We start from the raw sequence: 25,379 nt of genomic DNA, 5'->3' as shown, positions 1-25,379 counted from the left end.
TTATCATCTTACACGGGCGGCGTTCAGGGGTACAGGGACGCCTTGGCTCTCGTACAGGGCTGATACCCTGCCACACTCCACGTCGATTGTTGATGTGCGTTGACGATGACGACTGTCTCTGCCGCATAGTAGTGTTGTAGAACAGTCGGTACATGAGCCGGAGAAATCTACAACGTCTGGATGGTACTTCGAGGGCGTCTCGGTTGTCAAAGGGATCTGCGAAAGCCGTTTGACGAACGGACGGACCCCTGATCGTTTTAGGCACAGGCTAATCCAATACCAACCGAGCCAAGGCAGGCCAGAACCATATCAGGACACGACCTAAGGTCAGCACCAGCCTCAGCCAGCCATGCTGCGGGGATTCAATAAGAATAGATGTAAGAGTGGTCCTCAAGGTCTGGTATTGCCCTTCCCTTTTGCTCCTGCTGTCGTTCGTTGACCTGTTCTGCCTTTCTTGTCCCTCACCACAGTCACTCATTCAGACAAGATGGCCGCTTCCTTCTCGCGCCTGATATTTCTCGCTGTCTTCGCCTTTCTTTTCTGTTCCGACACTGTCCTCGCGCGACGAACACCACATGCTGCAAGAGACGCAGGACCTCGGCGTCCGAAGCACAAGAAACCGGACAAGCCCAAGTACTCCGATGAAGAGACGTACTTCAGCTATGTGTCCAGACCCGACATCCAGCCGATCCGCTGGGAGATCAAGAACTTCGACAAGGAAGCGCTCGCGCCGGGGTATTGGTTTTTGGCGCCGTATGCGGCTCTTGAACAGAGCGAGTACAACAGCTGGAACGGCCCGCATATCTACGATCAAAAGGGAGAGCTCATCTGGAGTGGCTCGCCCATGTTCAACAATCTCAACATCTACGATTTTCGACTTGCGGAGGTGGGAGGGAAGATGATGCCGACAATGATCTTCACGGAACACTCAGACGGCTTGATTCTTGACGAAGGCTACAACATCCACCACACTGTTGATATGTTCGGCATGGAGCTGCCCGATTGGTTGATGGAGCAGATTGGACATCGACACACTACCAACATGCACGACTTCAATGTGATCGACGACGGTAAGCGCGCGGTCATGCTGACGAAGGTTTATGAAAATGCCACGAAAGCAGAGTCGAAAGCTGTCGGCTTTGACGGCGAATGCACAGCGAAATGGCAGGGCTTCAAAGAGGTTGATGTTGCGACTGGCGAGATACTGTTCGAGTGGAATGCACATGGTCACATCCAGCTGGAGGAGAGCACATACCACAAGGGCCCACTCGACGAGATGTGCAACGGCAATGCAGGACCCGGCGGTTGGGACATTCTTCACCTCAACTCCATTGACAAGTTCCCGGATGGTGACTATCTTCTGTCTGCACGCCACACCAACACTTTGTACAAGGTGTCTCACGAGGACGGCTCGATCGTGTGGCGGCTGGAGGCTGACCATGGCGATTTCAAATATCTCGACGACGACGCGAAGTTCCGACGTCAGCATCATGCTCGTGTCGTCAGTGCGAATGAGACGCATTCACTTGTTACTGTCTTCAACAACGCCAGAGGAACCGGCAAGGCGGAGCACCCTCTGGGCGAAGCTTCAACCGGCCTCCTTCTCTCGCTACGCACCGACACCAAGCCTATGACCGTCGACGTGGCCGCAAAGTACGAACGTCCAGGAGGCAAATACACCGCCGCTCGCGGCAGCGTACAAATGCTCGACAACGGCAACGCCTTCGTGGGCTGGGCCAAGCACTCATTGCAGTCCGAGCACGCCCCAGACGGCCGCACGCTTATGCAAGCGCAGTTCAGGCACGAGGGCGCCAACACCTACCGCGCGTACAAGTACGAGTGGGTAGGTCGACCGCAGGCACCTCCCGATGTTCATTCAGCGGCTATCGATGGCGTGAAGGAGGAAGTCAACACTATCGTGCATGTCAGCTGGAATGGGGCTACGGAAGTCCATTCGTGGAATCTTTACAAGACGAATCCGAATGGCGAGGGTAGGGAACTTGTCGGCTCGACGCTGCGCCAGGGGTTCGAGAGTATGATCTCGTATCAAGGCTATGCGAGCTACGTTGTCGTGGAGGCACTTGACGCCGATGGCAATGCGCTTGGGGAATCCAGAACCATCGAAACCCTCCCACCATCAGATTTGATCAGCCACGTCGTAGCAGACGAAGCGCAATGGCTCCAAGCGCACTCCGTAACCTCTCAGTCCGGATCTCGGCTCTCTGTGCTCGAAAGCCCAATCGTCACCTACATCCTTGGTGTCGTGAGCTGCGCAATCACGGTTTTGGTGGCAGCACTGCTGTGGAGGGCCCGACATGGTGGTAGCTCTTGGATGCAGCGGAAGCCTTATGAACCGGTGGGCGAGAAGGAGCTTGATGAGGAGGATTTCAACGAGGATACGATGGTGGAGGAGATGAATGAGCGGATGGAGTTTCAGAAGGGGGAGGTGTGATTGTGCTGGGATGACTATAACGGCCTCCGAATGGATATCGCCGGAACGGTGGCAGAGTTTCAGGGCGCATGGCTGCCCACGCTTCGCTCGACGATCGAATGCGCGGCCGTAGCAGCTCTCTACACTCTGGAGATTGACTATTGGCGCGACCAGAGGTGTATTCCAGCCTCCTGGTGCCGACGTCACTACACCATCACGAGCAGCTTGACCGCCGAGGGGCTCATATCTACAGATACTGCCCACATTGCAGGCTCCACCTGACCACTGGCGGTGAACCCAGCGACCCGGCTCAGGCAGGCGCAGCAGAACGCAATCACGTCGAGCAGGCTTGAACCTCCCATACTTCTGGCCGCCATGGCCGTCATGTAGTCGGCGGCAGGCAAAAGAAGAAGACCAGGCCAGAAGCACAGTCCTGGTGTGAGAGAGCCAGGCAGGAATGTCCCTCTGGACGTTAGCTGTGGTGGACATCATGGAAAGGAGATATTCGACGTGCAACGATGCTGGATCTGTCGGCGCTGAGGCGGACGATTGTGGGTTTGGCGAAGATGGCGAAGAGGGCACAGGAGGATGCTGGTAGGCTTGCGAGAGAGATTGGGGTTGCGCAGGGAGATATTGAGGATTGAAGAGTGAGGTGATGGCGTCAATGTAGGAGGTGTTTGTGAGAGGCTGTTGTCTGAATTGTCGTTAAACCCCAACGATAATGCTTCATGCGTATGCTTCTGGACGGGACGATAGAGATATCCTCACGACACGGAGCAAGTCTGCAGCGGGTGGCTGGTCCCTCGCAAGACAAGTGAGAAGTACAAAACTGGTGGATGTTGCTGAACCAATAGACCGTCCTTCCTCCATTGTGAAAGCTACACCGCAAACTGCTTCATGTACTGATAATCTGGGGTGCTGAGATCAATATGCCTCTTCAACTCCGCGGCGAGGTCCTCGCCATACCGTTCTACCAATGTGTCCAGCACGGTCTCCACATCAACTGGCTTGTTGTTCTGCGCAGGACGTCAACAAGATTCAGATGGAAGGGCAGTCCAACATACCTCATTTGGGAACTCGATGCCGTGTGACTCGTGTATCGTCTTCGTGAACGCCGCGATCATGGGGTGCTGTGGCCGCTGATCCAATGGTGTAGGGTCCCATTGCTCGACCACGCCATCTGGATCGATGCCCAACGCTTCGCAAACACCATCGGTCATCCCCTTCCGCCTCAAAACCACATCCTCGCCGTCAGCTACGATCGGAGTCCGGCCTTGTGATTTGAACAGGTCGAACAGCAACCGACAGAAGTGCAGCGACGTACACATTACAAAGTCCTCGTCAGTTGGCCGCACTTTTTGCACCTGAATCGCCATGTCGTACAGAGAACGCACACTAAGCGCTGGATGCCGTATAACCATCATGGGCGTGCAGGTGTCGAAGAGCCAGTCTGGACAGTAGGTTGGATTCGGGCCCAGATCCTGCGGCGTGTATTGGTGGCCACGAAGGTGAGCAAGTGCGACCTCTTGTCTGATTGCAAGGCAGCTGTGTTCATTGACCCAGATGTTTTTGCCCTGTCGAAGCATTAGTGATGCATACTCACAGAAGTGCGGCGGGAGGGTACTCTTACTTACAGCTGCTTCGACGCGAGCAACGTCGTCCTCAAGCTGTCGTCGACAGGACCCGTGCGTATCAGTCACCCAGAGTGGCTGCCAGTCCTCTGCCAGCTCCTTGCTTCTTGTCTCAGAATGGCGGAGTTTCGGCAGTACTCCCTCTGGCCCAAGGAACCCGGCCATCATGAATGGATGGTAGATCTGCGAGAACCGTGGATGCTCGGAGAAGAGCCTCGCGAACAGATGGCTGCGTACCCGCAGATTGTCAAAGACCACGACTCGTAGAGGAGAATTGCCTGTGGGTGTACTGACAGCCATTGCTGTTGATGTGCTAAGAAAGTGATGGTGCGGAAGCTGAATAGAGAGAACTGGCGATCAGAAGTGTTTCCTACAATGGCGTTGAAGCCTTTATAGTATCAGCTGGGGGCCAGAAAGTGCGTCGTCGGAGACCGCATGAACGATGTCTGCGGCTGAAGATGCTTTGAGGTATTGCTAGAGAGCCGGATCAAACTCTCACAGGAGACGGAGAATGAAGTCAGCGGTATCTGTTGGAGTGCATGGGCCAGCCGCAGACCATATTAGCGGTATCCTGATCTGCGTTTTCGGGTTGTGAACGGATTGACTTCAACGTAATCATTCATATCTGCATAGCGTGCCGCTCATCGTCATCATCGTCCTTGTCGTGGCCTTTGGACTTATATTTTCCATCGCACGTCTGGTTCGTGGCTATTCGATCCAACCTCTCGTTCGAGCTTTCCTACGTCCTTCAGTCGATCTTGGAGTTGGATACCAATCGCTCGTTCAGTGGTCTCGACAATTCGTTTGCTGCGAGATTCAATTTGCTGCTCGAGATGGGCGACTTCTTGAACCTTCTGCTGCACCATGTTCTTCATGTGGTCGAGCTCAGTCGTGATCTGTGATCCAAAATCACGAGCTTCCGCGCCAACCCGGCCAGCAGGCTTTCCAGGACCCTCTTCAAGAGTATGTATCTTGTGCCCGACCTTTTCACTCATGCTTGAGCTACCATGTCTTTGATGAGTTCCAGCAATCGCACGCATTGGCGAGACCGTCGGCCGTCTGCGACTCAAGCTTCCAGTGCTGATGAATCGATTGGGCGTGTTTGCTTCAACGTCTGCTTGCACTTCTTCGAACGTGTGCCTGATGATCGTGACCTCGTCCATAACGCTGGTCGGTGTGATGATGCTAAAGTCGCGCTCACGCTGTTCGATGTACTCCCGCACCTTGGACCATTCTTGCTGAAAGTACTTCAGCCGGTTCGGAAGACCTGAGCCCTTGAGGTATGTCGGGAATCCTGCGATGACAGTATTGATGGCGCCTGCTACGGTAAGCATATCGCTCAACCATGCGAGTTTCATTCACATACCAAAGACTGTCACTGTTGCTCCACTGGACTTTGCAGCTCCTAGAGCAGTCAGGGCGGCAGCAACGATAATCTGAAGTCCAAGACAACTGTTGATGAGTCTCGAACAAAATCTGTAATTCCTTCTGCATTTGATTTCGCTGTCGACCACAGTCGCATAGATGCCTCTGTTGGGAGCCGGTCTACCACGGGTCCTTGCTACTGGTCTTTGATTGCTGTCGAAGCCCTTTGGTGCCTTGAATGAGCCGTGGGTGCTGACTGTTACCACCATTAGCTGGAACGGTCCAACTTCTCCCGAAGCTTTATGGCGGCAGACTTACTACCCACTAACATACGGAACTCCATGAGTTTCACACTTGACTCGTCGACCGGGCAGTGACCGTCTTGAGGACCTGGCAAATGATTGTGCTCTTGTTCGGTATACACGGAGGCGCGTCGACTGGCTTCTTCATCGTTTGGTGCCGCTCGCAGTCTGCCAATCTGTTCTTTGAAGTACTCCATACTTTGCAATGTACGGTGAATGTTGAGGATATCGGGAATTTACTTACTTCTTGCTTCGGCATCAGGGAAGCTGGCCCTTGTGGATATGATCGATGTGTTGAACGTGACCGTCCGACGCGCCATTGTAAACATGGTAAAGGATAGTGGCTAGCTGATGAGCACCATACATCTTGCGCAGTGCACGCTCTCGCTCTGCTTAGCGGGCTTCGACCGCGATGTCCTCTGCGCTGCCGTAGCCATTGGCAGCATTCATACCGCTTCAGGTGGTCTGGCGCACGCATATGATCGCCTCGCTTGTGTCGGAAGATGCAATGGTTGTAGCTGGAGACCTTTCTGGCCCAGGATCCCTGCAGCAGCTGTCGTTTGTCCGAAGCTCTGTATGGACCAGCTAGAAGTGACAGCGGCGCTGCCCGTACTGTGGCGTGACCGATTCGGTCGCATGTGAGCTGATGTGGAACCAAAGTTGACAGCAGGCATCCCAATGTAGAATGTGCAAGGCGGTCGGGCAAAAGGAAAATCACATGTATTTTACCCTATGATGTGCGTGTTCTTCACCGAAGACTGGGTCTGGAGAGTCCCGTGCCTTTCGATTCAGCTCGATCCTCGTGGCTGTTCGCTTCCAGATTATGATCTGATCCTCATCGCAAGCATCACCGTCAGCAACTTAATGCCATCAGTAAGAATGACCAGGCTGTTCTCCCTTCAGGCGCTCGTGAATACTAAGACAGGATACCATACCGTCCAACGACATGCCGCTGGACATTGTGGACGATGAGCTCACGGTGCGAAAGCGACAAGCCATCTCCTTCCCCTATCGAGGTCATCCTAACGACATAATCTCTGGCCAGAGGACACCGAATCTGCACCTCAATCGACCATGGAGCTGTTCTCGTGAGCGACGGGTGGAATGGAGTACAAGCGCAACGGCGACACAGTAGATGACAGCGGCAAGTCGTCGACTCCCACAGCCGTGACGGGACAATCCCAGCTCTCAATCTCAGCATGCGAAGCACGGCTCAGGAGGCGACCAGATGAAACAACGTGTTGGAGAACCGTTACTCCCCAGATCCTGGGCCCCTGGCGCGGGATCGCACGATCGATCGCCGTCGACAAGATGAGTTGATCCATCCCGTTGAACACGTCTTGCGCATGCTGGTGTCCGACTGTGTCCTAACAGCTAGATACACGACCAGCTTGACGACCGCGTCAGCGGCTATGACACTTCGATCCACATGGAAAGAGAGCTTCACGAAAATGCTCTCAACCGAATCTCGCAGCAGCGGACGCATCTCCATCGCAACGCATCTCATGGAGCCGAGATCGAGCGTCAATGCCCCACGCCGAAGCTGTTCCTGCGTCGAGTCGACGAATCACCGTCTCGTCTCGCACAGGCTTGCGCTGTTTTATCTTTGTGGGATCTCAAGTCATGACGTTCGACCGAGATTCGACCCTGGCCTTTGGCTGCTGCACAGATGCGAGATCCTGGTAGATAATGTGGCTACTTGAAGCCTACTCTCGCTTCTCCGCCGGCCTGCGATGCCGTGCCGTGTCGTCGACGAGAGGCGTGAGCTGGGATCTTTAGTGGGAGAAGAGTTGTTGCTTTGCAGTGGACCCCCTTCCTCCCTTCGTGCCTCGAGGTGAGATTTCGTTGTCGTCGTTTCTTCGTTTTCGTTCCCTCATCACGACCGGAGCACCATGGCGACCGTCGAGATGCACTCCCATTACATGGGCCTGGCGGGCACCGCTCTGCAAACCGCCATTGCCGTGGCCGCGGGTCTGAGTTTCGTGGCTTTTGGGTACGGCCAGGGAGACGTCGGAGGGCTGATTGTCGAGTCCACCTTCATGAACTACTTCCCATCTTTCGAGACCCCGATCTACGCCGGCTCCGTCATCGCGACTTGGAACATTGGATGCTTCGTTGGCGCATTCTTCACCATTTTCTTGGGCGACAGGTTGGGAAGGAAGGGCACCGTGGTCACGGGTCTCATCTGCGAGACTATTGGCAAGATCATCCAATGCAGCTCTTTTGGGATCGGACAATACGTTGCGGGCAGGATGATTGCTGGGATCGGGAATGGCTTCGTCGCCAGTGGTGTACCGGCATATCAGGCGGAGTGTTTGAAGACGCATAGGCGTGGCACACTGCTGCTCGTCTCCTTCGGGAGCTGCATTACTCTGGGAAATGCCATCGCCTACTGGATCGTCTACGCCTTTTCATTCACGCAGCCGAGCTCAGCAGCGTGGCGGGTGCCCATCATTTTGGCCGCAATGTTCACCCTACCGGCACTACTGGTCATCGTCTTCATGCCGGAAAGCCCTAGATGGCTGCTTCTCAAGGGCAGAGAGCAGGAGGCGATGAATGTGTTGTCGGCATTGAACGAGCTACCCATCGACCACGAAGACACTCGCCGCGAGATCCTGCAGATCAAGTACGCCGTCAAGCACATGGCCTCCTCAGCTCCGGGACAAGTCTTCACGAATGGCGAATACCGATACCTCCAGCGAACGTTGCTCGCCGTCGGCCTGCAGATCATGCAGCAATTCACCGGCGTCAACATCTTCATCCAGTACCTCGCCGCCATGTTCGTGAACCAGTTGCGCTACGCCAATAGGGTGTCCATGGTGCTGGCCGCCTGCTGCTCGACTGAGTTCTTCCTGGCGTCCGTTGGTGTTGTCTTCGTCATCGATCGATTTTGGGGGAGACGAGATTTGACCATCTTCGGCGCTTCGGGCATGTGCTTCTGCATGGTCATGTTGACCATCTTCAACTGGCTCGGCTTGGAGAACGGCGAGCCGTGGGCCTTCAAGGTCATGACTGCCTTCCTCTTCCTGTACCTGACTTGTGAGTACCCCATCCATGATACACTGGTGATATCGTGCTGACCGTCCAACAGTCTTCGCCATCGGCTGGCAAGGAATGAGCTGGATGTGGGCTGTCGAACTGGTCCCATTGAGCATTCGAGGACCAGCAAATGCCATGTCAACTGCCGCAAATTGGCTCTCCAACTTTGTGGTCGTCCTCGTCACGCCTGTCATGTTTGACGATATCACATGGCGAACCTACGTGGTATTCGCTGTCACCAATTTCTGTTTTATCCCAGTCATCTACATGTAAGTCTGGACAGTCCCTCTCGTTGAATGCACAGCTGACCAGTAAACAGCTTCTACCCAGAAACCGGAGCTCGTTCTCTCGAAGAAGTCGACATTGTTTTCAAGTCCGCTTCGCAACGCGGCAACCCATGGCTCAGCGCAGTCAAGGCCGCCAAGGAGGAGCCGAAATGGTACGACAAGAACGGCGAGCCGACGGACTCTTACGGCGGCTCCGAGAAGGACGACATTGAGAAGGGCATGGCCACTTCTAGCGGCGACAACAGCTCGAGTCCGGAACGCATGTTCAATGCTCAGCCGGTGCAGCCCAGAAGAACGTCGATGGAGCCGCGCTTTTCGGACGAGGGATGGCATGACCATGTGGCTGCTCCTGCGCCGTCGATTCGGAGGACGCACTCGAGTCAGTGATGCTATTGCAACCGGGATCAATGTCAAAACACACTCCTTCGCCGCCTTCGGACGCTCCTTCCACTCCTTTTGTCTAGCGGATGCTCACAATATACAGCCATTATCAAGCACTGGCTCGAATTCGAGGGCGGTACCAAGGACCAAGCAACGATCAAGGGACATGATGTAAGATAGCAGACTCTAAATGAAAATACCCAATGAGGGCCTCAGTCCTATCTTGGTTCCTTCTAAGCTATCATGTCGCTGCTTCTGTACTTACCGTCGACTCGCCTCACACCATCTCACCAAGCCAAGGGGCTCGTATTAGGTACTGGTAAGCCACAGACGATGCAAGGTGCCGTTGACATAGGAGACCTTGTACTACCCATCGTATGAACGTTAATTCATTAAGGCCGGACGAACAGAGATGATATAGTACCGCGGAAGTCCATTGCTGGAGCGATGATGGCAGTACTTCCACTGTCATCTCATCTTCGGCTAGTGACAAGATGATCTGTCTACGCATCGCAGTCCCTTTCGCAGTCTCCCTGGGCCATGCTGCTGCAGCTTTCTGGCCACCCTGGTTCCACCACCTGCCGACCGCTACAATCACAGCAACTTCCACAAGTCAGAATACCAACGCAGACCACCTACTCTCCATTGAAGCTGACCCTACTCCAAGTCACCTCCTCTATCCTATCACCAGCCCGCTGCAACTGCCCCCTCTCAACCCTCATGACCCGCACCCTCACCAAATCCGCCTACTGCAACACCACCTCTTCCCCCTTCGGCTCCGGAACCGGCACAGGCACCTCCCCCATCCGCACCCCCCACCCCTCCACCAGCAACCTGCACCCTCTCCGCCGCACCCTCCTTATTCCACATCTCCAACCCCCACAGCCAAACCCTCAAGGTGGATTCGTACAACAACCTCTCCGGCACGGCGACGTTCGCCCACATTGGCGAAGCCTCCACCTTCTTCATCCTTCCCAACGCTACCTTAGGCAGTATCTCAGGGATACCGCAACTCGCGCTCCTCCTCCCATCCACTACCAACTCCACTGTGCATAGGATGTACGGCGCCTACATCCAAACGTCCGGGATCTCCGACCTAGGCAGCGCGGTGCTGTTTTTCGACGTCAACAGTCCGCCGGAAGAGGGGAGTGGGTCTAGTATTGTGACGGCGGGGTATAGTACGTTTTTGTGCCGGTTGAGTTTGATCACATGGGGGGAGCACGATTTGAGTTATCCCGTGGATTGCGAGAGGCAGTTGTGGTTGGGGGGAGGGTTGTTGTTGGATGAGGGGGGTTGGTGTGCGGGGACGAGGTTGTTGGTTGATGCGGTGGAGGCGTGAGGGATGCTGGACAGGGCTTGGTGGTGGTGGTGTTGTTCGTCTGAATGGGGGGAATCAGAGTTGGGATGGGCCTGCTTGAAATTGGTTCAACGATTTTTGAAGCATTGATCTGATGTTACAAATGCAATTCCACCGGTATCGTAACATCACCCATTGGTATCATTAAAAAGGCGCCAAGCGCACATGCGACCCATATGCAAAGTAGTCCCGCATCCAACATCGAACGTCCCTCAATATGATACAAGCCAATAAGTCCCACCCAGCGTCGCTATCAGCAGCAGCGCCGTCAAAATCCCTGCACCCGCCTTGTCGCCCGTGGTGATCCTCTTGGTCAGCCACTCACTGCCCGAATCGCCACTGGTATCCGTGTCCCCGCCCGTCCCTGCACTCGCGTCGCCTTTGCTCGTAGCACCGGTCTTGAGCGTCAGAGGAGCCTTCAAGTCCTTCACCTGCAGCATGGGCGCCTGGACGGCCGCGAGCGCAGACATCTGCTGGCCGACGCCGGTTGAACCGTCCCAAGTGGTCTCGAGCCAGTGATAGCCGCACTCGTCGTTGGATCCACTGCACTGGCCAGCTGCACCCTGTGCGGATGCGTCGATGTACGGCCAGATCTGCTCGGCGGTCTGCGGGACGAGTTGCGCGCACAGGGCGAGCCAGCGGAGAGTGAAAGATTTGAAGGTCAAGCCATCGGTGTCGCAGGAGTTATGGGGCTCGCAGCCTACTTCCTGGATGACCTGGCTGGAGTCATGGAAGAAGATGTTGAAGGTGCCGTTTACTGTGGCAATGTAAGCGTCTTGCCCGGGGCTTGTGGACTCTTCGGCGTCGACTTACAAATGCCATAGATTGGTTCCAACCACTTGTCCTCCTCGGTGTGGTTGTAGATGTAGGCCAGACCGCCGATCAAGATTCCGTAGTTGTACGAATATTGCGCTGGGTTGGGTTTGCTACATTGTGCCTCGATTTGAGCTCCGTCATAGATTTTCGTGCCTACTGCTGTTCCAGGTTCGTAAAGGGTCGAATTCGAGATCCAATTCCACATCTTCTCCGTCCAGTCAACGTAGGTGGAGTTGTCGGTGTATCGCGCGAGACGTGCAGCAAGCTGGAAGAAGCCGCCATTCGATGCGATGTTCTTGTAGTCATAACTTGGTGGCGTCAGCAATACTCTGAAGGACGGACGGTCTTGGCCTGGTTGGAAACCCACCCAGCGTTCAGCGGTTGAATCTGCCATCTCAACCCGCCGCCACAGTTATCCGGATCCCATCTCTCTGCCTGCAAGTTGAACACCGCCTGTGCCATGGCTGTCCATGATGGGTAGCCTTGGGTTGGTGGAGGGAACTCGAGCTCTGCCGCTGCCATGGCTGCGAATGCCCAAAACACCTGATCATCGTTGCCTTCGTCTTTGGTTTGATTTTGCGGCATAAACTCCCCGGTGTCGCCGGCCTGCCATGTTATGGCTTGGATGGTGGTTGGGTTGTATGTTGGATCGCCGGTGTCTGTAGCACGTGGACCGGTCAGCGCATTCGTTCATAGCGTCGCATTTGTTTCAAGTCCGCTTCACGCCGAGCTCACGTACAGTAATAGTAGTCAACCATGTGCATAAACATGGCGCCGGCCTCCCACCAGTAGTAGGGTTGGGGAAGGTTGCCTGGGTTGTCACCAGTGTTGTTGCCGGTATAAAAGGACATCATGTCGTAGGCAATGGTGCTCGACGCCTCCTTGATCGAATCTGCCGAATCGATGTCCAGCTCGACTGCGCCGACGCCGCCGATAGCCAGCGACGCCAGAGCGGTCCATGATAGCCTCATAGTGGGTGGGATGTTGTGGTAATGAGTGTCGTAGGAACAGAGGCCAAGAGATTGACAAGGGAAACAAGAGAAGACTTGGAGGCTTAGCTCAGGCTTGCGCGTCTCTAGGAATAGAAGGCGCAGCTTGGCAGGTACGCGAGGCCCATCGTCTTCTCATTGGGTGGAACGAAGGGAAGGCACGGATGAATACGACGGGGGTGACGTTGTCGATCATCAAATGTCGTCGAATGCAGCAGCAACAACGACTGACCAGATGCACTACCCTATTAACTATTGAAAAGAATGCAAGCCAGTACTACATTCATCCCCTCCACACACGAACTACAGCCGCCCAAGAAGACCTGCAGCTGCCGTTAGAAGAAGAGCGCGCGATGCAGAAATGGCGTGCTCGAAGGCGAAATCGCGTCTCCTGGGAGCTCTCCTTTTTCGTAATTCAACCTCTCTTCATCTTTTCCACTCTCTCAACTGATTCTTCTACTCTACACATCTTGTTCTTCTTCCGTGGATACACCAAGCGAGTCCGACCGTTTGACCGCTCAACTCTCTATTCTCGCAGAGCGAAGACGCCGCAAAGAGACCTCTTGCACACTGCTGCGATGAGGCCTGCAGCATACAGCCAGACGAAGTGAAGTAGAAGAGAGATGGTAACCTGCTGGCGGCCTACGCTACAAGAAGGCAAAGTTGAGCAAGGTAGGAAGCATGTAGAAAGCGGCCAGATCTGGAGATGAGCCATAGACACCTCTCATGCTCACAACTATTGCTGGCTTTTAACAAGCGGGCAGCATTAATCGCTACTTGACTGCAGCGCAGGTCCATCCTGCCCCTTCCACCTGCCGAGCTTGGTTCTAAGCGGGCTTGAGCCTTACAGGCCATTTGCGGAAATGCTCCATCCTCGAACCAAGAGTCAATCAAACCGGGCCCGAAGATCTCTGGCTACGTGCATCCATCTGTACTAATGCGCCAGCCTCCCATTCTCTTGTTCCCACGAGGATCACACCCGGTTCGAAAAATTGCGAAGATGCGGAGACCTCAGAACGAGACTCGGCGGTGAATTGAGTGGATTCGACCGAGCTTCGAAGACGAGGTCGCTATGCATCTTATGCCGAACCATTTGCATCACGATCATACTTCCTCTGGACGCTACCACTACTATGAGCAGTGCTACTGGGCATTAAGCGTCTGCTGTGCAGAGGATACTCGAGAGCGTACCTGTGATCTCTCGAACAAGACCGATGCGGTCTGAGAGGAAACCTTCATGCGATGGCAACATGCCGATGCCAGACAATGCGAAAATGCAACGACAAGGCGACAACTTCAGCCGAACACTTGCACATGACTATGTACGCGAAGCTTCAAACCAGCAGAAGAGATGACAAACGAAGTCGCGCACGGTCTACAAGAGACACGACCAAGCGACATAGGCGTAGTCTCGATGCGCTTTTCATTACGCTGCCTCGGGGCAAGACATGAGATGCTTCAGGATGCATGTTCTGCTCTGTGCGAGGCTCGATTGGCTACAAGCGATCGCGACCGTCTCGATCCATTTCGCCACCTTTCCCGCTGTTCACAAGAGATGGCTCTATTCACGCGAGAAGGACAAGAGGAGTCTTTGCTTCGACGCTACCGACATTGCGCTCAACTGTAGGCACACACAACTACCGCTCCATCCCGCTGTGAGGATGCGACATTCTGCCGGATACCTTCTGCGCTCCACCTGGACCACTTTGTCTGCAGGTCAGTGCGAACGGAAGTACGGCGCGACTGCATCTCACCCGCCTGAGGCTCTCATCAAAGCGGAGGCTAGTCGTTGGGGCGGAAAGCGCGCCAAGCAACTCAGCATTGCCTAGGACTGCTGGAAGCAATTCAGGCAGTCAGGCGAGTGGCGGGCTGGATCGCAGATTTCGGCAAAAACTCTACGGATGCAGCTGAAGGCAATGAAAATGGCAGCAACGCAATGTCAAGGCATCATGCGATTCGAAGGTGCGCTGAGGTCGTCGCTTCTCCATCGGACGAGTCCGCTCTCCCGAAGCGGTGCCTTTGACCAACATCGGCTTGTTGCACGTGGAGTCTGAAAATGCTGATGTAACCTAACGGCAACGAACCCAGCCTGCATTCCGGAAGCTTACTCCGAGGAACGTTGTCCGTTATCTCTCTCCAAGCGAAGTGTGCGGAGTCATTGGAGTTTGTCGATGACGGCAGCGGGGAGCCTGATGAGATCGCAATCGCAATCCCCACCCTCGCACGGTTGCTGATTGACAGGCTGGATCCTGGTACTGGCCATGTTTTACCTTTGGCGACATCATCAGCAATCAATCGGCGCGAATTGTGCAGCCGGCCGGCTATTTGTCTTTTCGGCTTCAAGCAGTCGAGGTGCGCTTCCAGGAAACGTCCTTCCGGGCAAACAAAGCGTGCGACGTTCGTCCAACCACGGGTGACGGCGAGCGGCCCTGCAGCAGCGTACCTGAGAGGCTTCCTTTCGAACGGCCTGGATGTGGATGCAGAGCTCGAGAAGACTGGACGGAGCGAACGGACTGCTTGCAGGCGTGCGCGGCCACCCCGCATACACACCCTGGTCCAAACCTTGCCCGCTCCCATCTCCACCAATGAATGGCCGCACGGGTAGCAGGGCTTGTTGAAGGAAGCTTAATAGCGAGCACGCTTCGGGTTAGTCCCGCCGTCATGGTGGCGTCCGTTGAGCCGTCTGCTGCTGCAACCCGATGCTTATCACAGCCGGAAGAAGCAGCTGGCTAGAGAGCTGCGCGCCGGTCAGCGTGGACGGCATGCAACGAGGCGACACCACCAAGCCAATATAACCCGCCGCCCTTCTCCGCTTCCTCGACTTTCCTGCAAGGCACCTTCGTTTTTGTCCCTCCGATCACTTTGCACCGCGAACGAGAACCGTTACCTGTCGTTATTCAACGCGCCAACAACTCCTCATCCGCCGGCCTGCATCGATCTGTACACTATCTGTACTATTACCATTACTAGCAAAATGCAGTCCTACGCTCTTCTCGCCTTGGTGGTGTATGTGTCGTTCACCCAACACCCATTCGACTCCGAGCTGACAGTCACGCAGGGCCGCTGCTGCCAACCCCATGCCACAGTACTCCGGTGCGCCCATCCCCGCCTGCGGCTGGACACACACCGTCTTGACCGACGCGGGTGTCACCCAGACCGTGCCCATCCCGCTTGCGTCGGGTGAATGCTTACCGTCAATGACAGTGTCTTCGGCTGCTGCGCCCTCCGCCTCTATGGTCATGGAGTGCTCCGAATACGTCGACGGGTAAGATCGCGATGCCTTCCTTGAGGTTCTACAGTTCGCTGACTGCTTCTATTAGCCAGCCACAGTGCTCCATGGTCCCCGCCCCGGCCCCGTCGTGCACTCAAATTGTAGACGGCCAGCCCCAGTGCCCGGTCTCAAGCGCGGCCCCGGTCTCCAGCGCGGCGCCAGTGTCCTCTGCCGCGCCAGTCTACCCAACTGGCGGGTACAGCACCGGCTACGCTACCGGCTACTACCCAACCGGCACCGGTGTGGCCGCACCCACCGGAACTGGCGTTGGCCCATACTCCTCCGTCGCTCCCGCGACTGGAGCCGCTGCCACCAATGGCCCAGTCGCTGGCCTCGTCGCCGTTGCTGGTCTCGCTGTTGCGCTTTTGTAAATAGCCTGAACCTCACGACCAAAAGGACACGAACACGACAATGTTTCAATGTGCAATGGGGAAGGATCCCGGATGTCGCTCGAGCTGGCGTTGACACGGTCGCGAAGGCTGCTTGCTCCGCGCAATGCATGTCTGCGGGCTGATGTGCAACGCAGTTCGTAGTCCGCGTGGACAATGAGGGATGAAATTTAATGGTAATGGACGGTGGCGTTGACGCTACTTGTAGATATGTGGAAATGAATGGAGTGGACTATATCTTCTTGACCGTCTCTTCCTTTGGTTCCTACCTGTGTACCCGCCGTACTCCATTGTGATTTTAGAGACCGAGGTGTCATGCAAGGTACCGCAGTGCGAGGAGAACAGAGCTCGCTGAACTCACGCCGGCCATTGGGAAGCTCCCTAGGCTCTCGGTCAAACTGCTCGCAGCTCAAACACTTCTCCCATCACGACGGTTTCAACACCCACAACGGTCGAAGAATCGAATAATAAGTGTTCCTATCATCCTTGAGAGTCGGAGAGACCTGCTACGCATGGAACCTGAGCTCAACGTTCGCTCGCCTGCTGGAGATCGAGATGTGAAGCTTTGTTGTTGGGCCGCGAGCAATTTGAGGGACGTCTCCTCTCAGACACCGTGGAGCCAAGAAGAGATGTGTCTCCCGTGGGCCACAAGAGACGCCATTAGTAGTGATCCTATGGTAACGACCAGTATTAGAATGCTGATGCGTTTGGTACGAAACCCTCGCTCCTGTGAAAGGTAGAGCGCTGATGCATTCGCCACAACGTGCTCGCTCCTGTAAAAGGGCTGGCACGGATTCATGGAATGGCTCGAATGGGTAGGCATTTTCACTGCGAGCCGGCGAGCCCATTGATGCCGTCCTGAGGAAAGCACACCCTCCACTTCTCTGTTGGACCCGAGTACTCTCCAACCACGCATGCCCAATTACGCTCCTCTTGTGGCACCCATCGGACCATGTCATCAGGACCTGAGCGTACAGGCAACACTTCAGGTGAGTACAGTCTGCTGCCCTCGATCACTCTGGTCTCCTTGGACTTCACAGCTGCGGCTATCGCGATCGCTGGTACTCGCTGCGCTACGCCGTCGACTACGCATCTGCAGCGCCAAGGGAGCAGTATCAGACCCCTCACCCCGTCCATGCGTATTGCAGGGCCATATTTGTGTCGTACCCAGTCCTCGATCAGTTCCATATCCAGTGGCAGATCAAGCGTCATCTCGATGTCCTTGTTGGTCATTGCATATGGTTGTCGGAAGTCACTGGATGATTCCACTTCGATCGACAGGCCGTTCGCGGACGAGAAGGCAGCCGGCGAGGGCGCGAGAAGTCCATTCCAGATGCCGGCCTGCGAGACGCTCCATGCGAACAAGCTCTCGTCGTCGCTGTACCGCATGAGCTCCAGTTGGAGCCGGAGAAAGGCTCTGGTTCCTCCCTCACCATACAACAAAGGTATGCTGACACCGAACATTCCCAGGAGACAATAGCTCATGTCTTCCTCTCGTGTAGTCTTCCGCCACGAAGCCCACTTCATCCGCTCGCCTACGCTGGCTGTGCCAATCCGCTCGGGGTAGACAATGTACTCGGGCCGGATGTTCACAATGTCGCTAACGATTCCAGCCAGCTGGGCTTTCGAGCCTATGTATTCGTAGGCAGAGTTGAAGAACAGAACGACATCCGGGGCGAGAAGCTCTGCAGCGTCCAGCCACGGGTGAACCACTCACTCGCTCGGAACTCTTCTGTACCGAAGGGGCAGCCGTAGACGTGCGAGCACCTCCGATTTCGGCCTTCGTCGTGTAGCTGAGCGACATCGTGACCGACATTGTGCAAGAAGACGAAGCACCGCCGAGACCAGGCATACCAGTTGTACATCGAGTTGATGGCTTCAGTCAGCTCGGCGCTGGATCTCTGGACGCAGATATCAGCGAGCAGACTCGACCGAACTCATGGACAGTGGGTATACAGACCTTGTCTATGCAGCATGTGTCAACCCACAACCACTCCAATTGCTCGAGCCGGGCGAGCTCGCATGCCTCGCGGATCTTCTTCCAGCCCAAACTGTGCCGTGGAAGTGCTGACTGCTGGTGCAATAAGAAGTCTTCGTACGAGACTTCTTCGTCGGTCCAGCGGTGGGAGAGGATGGCGTGGTGGCATTTTTGGGGGTCGAGGAATTCTTTGAAGGTCAACGTTGTCGTGTTGATTAATCGCATGGTATCGAGTCATCTTGCCGTCTCGATTTGACCAAAAGCTACCTACCCAGATCTGGATGTGCTGAAAGACCACAGTGTGGCTTAGCGATGGCAGAGAGATTTCGAGAACCGACGGCGGCCATGGTCGTCTTTGAAGAAATGCTTTCCTGGAAGGCCAAGACTGTAGCCGCCCGGTGCTGGTTATAAGGCTGAGGACTGGCCGGCTGCGCGCATGTAAACCTGCGTGTAACTTGCCAGGCTTAGAGCTCAGGTGTGGTTGGAAGCCTGGTGGACCAAAAGCACGTGGAAATGTGTCTGTGTACCCTGCAGTACATCATACCCCTCGAGATTTCGAGAGTTTTGAAGCATCTGGACACCGGTTCATTGTTACCGCCTGACAGATATGTCAGGGCATCGGAACTTCGTGTCGCCTCGTCACCGATACATGAAGCCCCAGCCACGCGAATACCTTTCCCAATGCTGCTTTCCCTCAGTACCTCCCTCCTCCGTTAAGACCGGTCTGAGGAAAGTAGATCTTCCACCTCTCGGTCGCGTGACTCGCGCCAAAGGGCTCGCCGATGACGATGGGCTCGGCATTTTCGCATGGCGACCACTCGCTGGATTTCAGACCACGTGATGAAAGCGCGAGCCTTTGTCCTTCCGCGACCCGTTCTTGTACCAATATTGAGGATGCTTTGAATACAATTGCAGAAACATGAAAATCCCCTCCAACGTCAACACGCAGTGTAGCGGAAGCAGAAATGATCGGCAGCGCAGCACACAGACGTCAAGGACGTTGAGGGCCCCTCTTGGAAGATCGAGCGTTAATTCGATCCCTTTGTTAGTGACAGCGTAAGGCATTCGGAAGCCTTCGAGTCTGTCTTACTTGCTAACGTTGCTATTGCCGAAATCTGCAGGCGACTGTGCAAGCAGGCCCTTCCAGCGATATGTTCCGCGGATTTCAAAAGTTGTGGACTGCCTGGCCCAGGAGAAGATGGTCTCGTCATCGCTCTTACGGATGAGTTCGAGCTGCAAGCGCATGAACGCATTGGTCTGGCCTTCTCCGTAAAGTAATGGCATGTTGACATCGAATAGACCTGAAGCACGATATTAGTATCTGAGATGCAGAGAGGAATGCGGCAAGGCTACTACCAAGCAAACAATAGGCCAAATCTTCCTCTCGTGTCGTTTTCCTCGATGAAGCCCAGATCATGCGTGTGCCTATGCTGGCCGAGTGAACATACTGCCTGCGTCCAAGGCAGGCAACGTGGGCTCCAGTCGTCTGTGCGATCAAGTTTTTATGATCATACCGAGACCCAATGTACTCGAAACGCGAGTTGAAGAAGTAGACGCAGGCCGGCGCAAGAAGCTCCTGTAGTGTCCACCCGCGAGTAAACCACTCGCTTTTCTGGAACTCACGCTCTCGGAACCGTTCATGGAGCGTTGTGACATTGCTTTCTGCGCTCCCTGCCGATGGTGGGGAGGAGTAGCGCGTTTCTTTTGATACTTGTGGCATTGTTTCGTCGGCAGGCCACTGATAATGCGCGAGATCTTGCTGTAGAAGACCTTCTGGTGCGATACAGTCATCCTGTTCAGAGGGATGTACGTCGGACAGAAAGACATAAAACACCTCCGAGGATGCATACCACTTGTACATTGATTTGATTGCCTCGCTGAGTTCTGCGCTTGATCGCTTGACAGAAAACAATCATCAGCACGAACGGGTCATTATCATGAACGCTCCTCCGCGGGCTCACCTTGTCAATACAACAGCTGTCGTACCAAACCCAGAGGTAGCCAGCGAAACGTGCGATCCTACATGCTTGCAGTATTTTGGTCCAGCCATCTCCCGAACGAAGCCCTGAAAGGTACTGTGGGTAGTCTTGGTAAGATACCTCGTCATTCGTCCAGCGGTGAGAGATAATCGCATCTTCGACATCCCGAGGATTGAAGAACTCCTTGAACGTCATGTCGGTTGTTGTTGATTAGACGCATCTTGACGGCTCAGTCAAAAGGGTCGAGCGAGCCTGCTTCTCAGGCAGGTCCCGCACGATAATATCGCAAGGTGTCAAGCGGTGCTGTGAAGCAACATTGAACTCGTCGCTGTGGACATGATGGCAACCTCATCAAGGCTGAGGAAGGCTCAGTACAGCCTGATGCGGTTGATGGTGTGACCTTGCTGTATGCACACCCCGCAACCCTACAGCTTCTTGCCCTGGTCCATAGCGACGTCGAGCCGAAAGGCTTTCTGTTGGCCGCCTTGTGTACAAAGAGCTGGAGAGATGTTGTTTAAAGACAGTTTGGCCTACGCTCCAAGACCTCCGAGCTCGAGTTACACGCCCTCCAGCGTTCGCAGAAGACAAGACAAGACGAGATGAGATGGTCATGACCATGAATGCAAGGCTGGGTCCAGAGCAAGGGCGAAAACAGACAGCATCGCACACCTGGACGACTTGTGCTGGAGCGATTCAAATGCATATGACCAAAGCAGTGTTTGAACCATGAACCTTGGTCCCATCTCAACACACGACCTGCTGCCTCCTTCGTACCAGCATCAATACCATGGTCCTGGCAACGCGCCCTCGGTTGCGCCGGAGCAGCCGATATCCTTCTTGCAGCAGCCACAGCCGCACACCAGTCACGACCATGTCGGAACCAGCCCAGTGCTTCCTGGGCGTCTACAAGAGATGGGCAGAATACCGAGGAGGTCATGTATGGGGAAGATATCCGTGTCCCGGACCCCGGGTTTCCCTCCAAGTTCCAAGGCGGATCCGTATATCGGAGACCTGCAAATCCACCGCCACCTTCGCAAGGAGTCTGGCTCGCGGCAGAACAGGCTATTGTCGGCGAGCAAACACGACTAAGCGTTCATCTAGCATTGCCATCTGGTCCTCCTTTGACCTTCCATCCTCAGTATCCTCAACAACCAACGCAACAGAACGGCCATCAGCCAATACCACTTGGTCTGCCTGTACCCTCATATCTTCAGCACCCTCAGCAACCACCGCAACAGAACGGCTATCCGGTGATGCCTCCTGGTCCTCCTGTGTCCTCGCACCCTCAGCAACCACCGCATTCAACGCCAATGCGAATGGCGGGAATGGGCGGTTTGCCTCTGCCGCGGGAGGATGGCCCTTATCGGCCGCCGCCAGGTCTACACCCTCCAACAACCCATCAGCAAACTGCAGGAAGAAACGTTCTGCCACCTATGGCTGGACCCCATATGCCTCCGTCTCATCCACCGCCTGTCTGTCAGGAGAACAGATTGCCGAGTATTACTCGATGTTCGCACTCCATGGGTCAAGAAGGCAGACCGTCCTGGGCAGGTGCGAACGCCGTGGCAACCGCTCAAGTGAATCCGCCAAATGCGTTGCCGCCGATAACAGTGGAGATAAATGCGGTTGATCCGGAGGCAGGTGGGAATACAGGAGAGAAAGACATACATGTTGTGCTGAAAGCGGGAGCTGTCGACTTGATGGTGATCGAGCGGCCATGTGTACATCTGAACTATTATCTACAAAAACGTACTGTCCGTACGACTGCTTACCTTGGTTCTGCCAACATCCAATTGACCTTGCCGTTGTCTTCCGAGCCCCCCCCTGCATCGAAACCTGGTCAGATCGTCGCTTCTCACGTGGCAACCATGAAGTAGCTCGCCCACCATGCTGAATAGTATGTTGCAACAACCCTCCTACACTCGGCATAAATTACCACGACAATGCCGTGGTTAATGCCGTGGCTGAATACCGTCGTTTCCCGACCCCAGTCGTTGGGGCTTCCCCAGCTTTCCCCGCGTCTCGTGCAAGTCCAGACCGCGGGATCTCCGGCTTCTACGTCCGATGGCTTTCTCACCACGCGACCTCCCAAACTCTCCTGCACCGCCAACACTCGCGCATTGGCAGCTTACTTGGCGATCGTGTACCGTGATGCTCGAAATCACGTCTCTTCATCTAGCTGACCGATAGGGCGGCATGGTACCATGCGGAAAATTGGTGCAAAATATGTACCATACCAAGAAGCGCGTCTTACACCCCGACCGATTCCCAGCAGACTAGAGAGAGATCGAGTGCCTCTGGCCTGCAGACTTCAAGCTACCATAGCCAAGTCGCTTAGGATGCGGCCTGTCACCTTGGCTACGAACGCCTCGGGTTAATGACGTCCAGAGGTAGGTCAAGGTATAGTAGTCTCTCTCTGCTCCCGCGTCATTCCCACTTTCAGACGCGCTTCTTCCTCTCAACTCCGTTGCCTTCCACTCTCTGCGAACTTCCACAGCCATGGATTCCAGCGAGAACGACATCGAGAAGCACCACATCGGCCACCGTGATTCTCTCCATGACCATGAGATCATTGGACACAATGAGGCTACCAAAGAGCAGGCTATGCACCATGGGCACCTCTCAGAGCAAGAGTTGATCGATGAGAAGAAGCTCAGGAGGAAGATTGATGGTACCATTATGCCCATGGTAGTGTTGGTACGGGCTCGAGGCAACCATTTCACTACCCAAGCTATGGGCTGATTATGGACAGGTCTACTTGATGAACTACATAGACCGCAACAACTACCCGGCGGCGAAATTATCCGGAGTATGTCACGTTCCAAGAGTGCTGGAACATAGTTGACACATCAATAGCTACAAGATGATCTCGGACTAGATGATAAACAGTTCCAGACTGGTCTGTCCATTTTGTTTGTTGGCTACGTAAGTTCAAAAGCTTCATCCTCGTCGGGGGAAGTCCTGCTGACTGAGCTCTGCAGGTATTGATGCAGGTGCCGTACGTACACTTTTCGGCAGCCTACACGCGGCGATGTTGAGGGCGTTGCTAACGCTGCGGCAGATCCAACATGTTCCTCAACTACTGCGGTATCACAAGCGACGTAGCTCTGCCAGGAATCTGTTCGCTGATTCCTTCGTACAGGTCGTCCTTCGTACTATCTTGGCTTCTGGACCATAGCCTGGTAGGAGCACGCAGGACATGACTTACAGCGCCAAAACTGATAATCACAGGGGACTAGTCTCTCTCTTGACAAGTCAAGTCACCAGCTTCGGCGGAATTATTGCTTGCCGCTTTATTTTGGGTTTTGTGGAAGGTAAGTTCTGGAGAGCTACCCTCGAAGCGGACGTCTGCCTGATTGCGATGCGATTTACTGACGCTCCCAATAGCACCGTTCTTTGCGGGAGTGCTTTTCTACCTTTCGAAGTGGTACACCAAGAGCGAGCTAAACCTGCGCATGTCGATCTTCTACTCCGGGTCATTGCTTGTGGGACTTCTCCATCCCATGCCCAAACTACTGCATAAGCTGACAACATTGTGTGCTTCAGGCCGGCGCGTTTGGCAATCTCATCGCCGGTGGTATCTTGAGTGGGCTGGTGAACATACCTGACCTCTCCTACGGCATCGCAGCCCTTTTCTGACCGATCATTCTCTGCAGGATAACGCGATGGGAATGCGTGCGTGGAAATGGTTCGTACTACGATCAATTTATGTCCAGGGTTGTTACTGATCGTATGAAGGCTGTACATCCTTGAAGGATCGTGAGTATGCGCAACACAGTTCAACTTCAACTCACGCTAACTGAGCTTTGCTCAAGGATCACCATAGCCGTCGGCATCCTCGTCGTTGTCGTACTACCAGACTTCCCAGACACCTGGAAGAAGCTTTCGCCCGAGCTCAAGAGAGTTGCGAACCGCCGCATGGCTATTGATGGCGCAGAAGCCGATGTTGACACCGGAGGCAACATGTCCTACCTCCAGGGCGCCAAATTGGCCTTTGCAGATCCGAAGGTGCGTCGACATCGCCATGATTGGTGTGATGGCCCCCAACTAACTCTGCGTCTAGACCTATCTCCTGGCAATCATGTACCACGCCATTGTCGGCGCCACTGGATTCCAGAACTTCTTCCCGACCTTGACCGACACGCTCGGCTACGACCATGTCATATCCCTGCTCTTGGTCGCGCCCCCGTACATCTTCATCATGGTCTATGCACTCGGCCATTCCATCGCCAGTGACAAGATTGGCAATCGCTTTTGGTTCTTCATCTACCCACTCATTGTCTGCACGATTGGATGCCTGGTGACTCACCCTCTAGCCCCCGAATTCTGTACAAAATGGCTGACTTCCTCCTCACGCAGGTGTTCATGTTCGTGCCACAGGGCAACTTCGGTGGCCGCTACTTCTCCCTCTTCCTGCTGAACTTTGCGTTCGCGAGTTTCGGTACCATCTACGCCTGGATCTCCAACGCCATCCCACGCCCGCCGGCGAAGCGAACTGTCGCGCTCGCCTTTATGAACAGCATTGGCAACATGGCTTCGATCTGGACTCCGTACACTTATATTGATGGAAGCGAGCCGTACTATCGGCCAGCCCTCGGCGTCGTGATTGGACTCCTGGTTGTGAGCGCTACGGGAGCGTGTATCTTGCGCTTCCTCTTGATCAAGATGAATCGCGAGTTGGAGAGACTCGAGAACGAGGACGTGAGGATATTCCTCTTTTTGCCAATTCTTCTTCTTGAGCCCATTCTTTCGGGCTGGGAACGTCAGCACGAGAGAGCAATGCTGACATTCATCACCAGGTCGAACTGGACGAAAAAGAGCTGGCCAAGCTCCGCAAGACCGCCGAGTTTGAGCAAATCGACATGGCCACTGCAAGGCAGCTGCAGAAAGGTATTTGGCGCAAGCTTCCAATCCATGGAATCGTTGTACTGACAGCCCAGGGTACCGCTACATTATATAAGCATGGTGAAGTCTTCTGCCCGCCGCCAGCTTGCCAACCCATGATCACATTGAGTCGTCCGGAGAAGCGGTGCGAAGGAGGGAGAGGAGCAGGGGTCATACGGATCGAGATGTGGAGAATTGCGCACTGAATCATTGGAGAAGACTGGTACAGTGCTACCTTGTTTGAGCGCTGTGTATCCATTTCGCGCGAGCGAAGACTTTT

General features: G+C 54.7%; 9 protein-coding genes across 9 annotated transcripts; 4 read left to right on the top strand and 5 right to left on the bottom strand.

Annotated features, from left to right (window-relative positions):
• Positions 1–487: 487 nt before the first annotated feature.
• Positions 488–2,452, top strand: LTR77_010624 (uncharacterized protein; the record flags this gene model as incomplete). The annotated part of the gene is made up of 1 exon (XM_064807841.1): positions 488–2,452. One exon carries the CDS (start codon positions 488–490, stop codon positions 2,450–2,452), a length of 1,965 nt encoding a protein of 654 aa, XP_064653919.1.
• An 857-nt stretch (positions 2,453–3,309) lies between these two features.
• Positions 3,310–4,362, bottom strand: LTR77_010623 (uncharacterized protein; the record flags this gene model as incomplete). Its single annotated transcript, XM_064807840.1, has 3 exons — positions 3,310–3,447; positions 3,496–4,005; positions 4,066–4,362. The coding sequence occupies 3 exons, from the start codon at positions 4,360–4,362 to the stop codon at positions 3,310–3,312; spliced, it is 945 nt and encodes a 314-aa protein (XP_064653918.1).
• A 377-nt stretch (positions 4,363–4,739) lies between these two features.
• On the bottom strand, positions 4,740–5,926 carry LTR77_010622 (uncharacterized protein; the record flags this gene model as incomplete). Its single annotated transcript, XM_064807839.1, has 3 exons — positions 4,740–5,380; positions 5,429–5,683; positions 5,761–5,926. The coding sequence occupies 3 exons, from the start codon at positions 5,924–5,926 to the stop codon at positions 4,740–4,742; spliced, it is 1,062 nt and encodes a 353-aa protein (XP_064653917.1).
• A 1,695-nt stretch (positions 5,927–7,621) lies between these two features.
• Positions 7,622–9,442, top strand: LTR77_010621 (uncharacterized protein; the record flags this gene model as incomplete). The annotated part of the gene is made up of 3 exons (XM_064807838.1): positions 7,622–8,768; positions 8,821–9,037; positions 9,088–9,442. The coding sequence occupies 3 exons, from the start codon at positions 7,622–7,624 to the stop codon at positions 9,440–9,442; spliced, it is 1,719 nt and encodes a 572-aa protein (XP_064653916.1).
• A 1,563-nt stretch (positions 9,443–11,005) lies between these two features.
• On the bottom strand, positions 11,006–12,580 carry LTR77_010620 (uncharacterized protein; the record flags this gene model as incomplete). The annotated part of the gene is made up of 4 exons (XM_064807837.1): positions 11,006–11,550; positions 11,607–11,917; positions 11,977–12,268; positions 12,349–12,580. 4 exons carry the CDS (start codon positions 12,578–12,580, stop codon positions 11,006–11,008), a joined length of 1,380 nt encoding a protein of 459 aa, XP_064653915.1.
• A 2,992-nt stretch (positions 12,581–15,572) lies between these two features.
• LTR77_010619 (uncharacterized protein) lies at positions 15,573–16,240 on the top strand (the record flags this gene model as incomplete). Its single annotated transcript, XM_064807836.1, has 3 exons — positions 15,573–15,604; positions 15,657–15,863; positions 15,919–16,240. The coding sequence occupies 3 exons, from the start codon at positions 15,573–15,575 to the stop codon at positions 16,238–16,240; spliced, it is 561 nt and encodes a 186-aa protein (XP_064653914.1).
• Positions 16,241–17,083: 843 nt separating this feature from the next.
• On the bottom strand, positions 17,084–18,461 carry LTR77_010618 (uncharacterized protein; the record flags this gene model as incomplete). Its single annotated transcript, XM_064807835.1, has 3 exons — positions 17,084–17,943; positions 17,997–18,159; positions 18,219–18,461. The coding sequence occupies 3 exons, from the start codon at positions 18,459–18,461 to the stop codon at positions 17,084–17,086; spliced, it is 1,266 nt and encodes a 421-aa protein (XP_064653913.1).
• An 861-nt stretch (positions 18,462–19,322) lies between these two features.
• LTR77_010617 (uncharacterized protein) lies at positions 19,323–20,410 on the bottom strand (the record flags this gene model as incomplete). The annotated part of the gene is made up of 3 exons (XM_064807834.1): positions 19,323–19,537; positions 19,602–20,133; positions 20,198–20,410. The coding sequence occupies 3 exons, from the start codon at positions 20,408–20,410 to the stop codon at positions 19,323–19,325; spliced, it is 960 nt and encodes a 319-aa protein (XP_064653912.1).
• A 2,304-nt stretch (positions 20,411–22,714) lies between these two features.
• LTR77_010616 (uncharacterized protein) lies at positions 22,715–25,175 on the top strand (the record flags this gene model as incomplete). The annotated part of the gene is made up of 16 exons (XM_064807833.1): positions 22,715–22,912; positions 22,968–23,024; positions 23,072–23,140; positions 23,197–23,213; positions 23,277–23,302; positions 23,358–23,397; positions 23,447–23,529; positions 23,603–23,700; positions 23,762–23,809; positions 23,872–23,903; positions 23,954–23,974; positions 24,031–24,223; positions 24,279–24,515; positions 24,575–24,916; positions 25,015–25,105; positions 25,156–25,175. The coding sequence occupies 16 exons, from the start codon at positions 22,715–22,717 to the stop codon at positions 25,173–25,175; spliced, it is 1,572 nt and encodes a 523-aa protein (XP_064653911.1).
• Positions 25,176–25,379: the final 204 nt, after the last annotated feature.

Source organism: Saxophila tyrrhenica (assembly GCF_035928015.1).
Source record: "Saxophila tyrrhenica strain CCFEE 5935 chromosome Unknown scaffold_25, whole genome shotgun sequence".
Taxonomy (NCBI): Eukaryota; Fungi; Ascomycota; class Dothideomycetes; order Mycosphaerellales; family Extremaceae; genus Saxophila; species Saxophila tyrrhenica.
The sequence above is the reverse complement of the archived record's forward strand: the minus strand, read 5'-3'. Positions and strand labels throughout refer to the sequence as shown.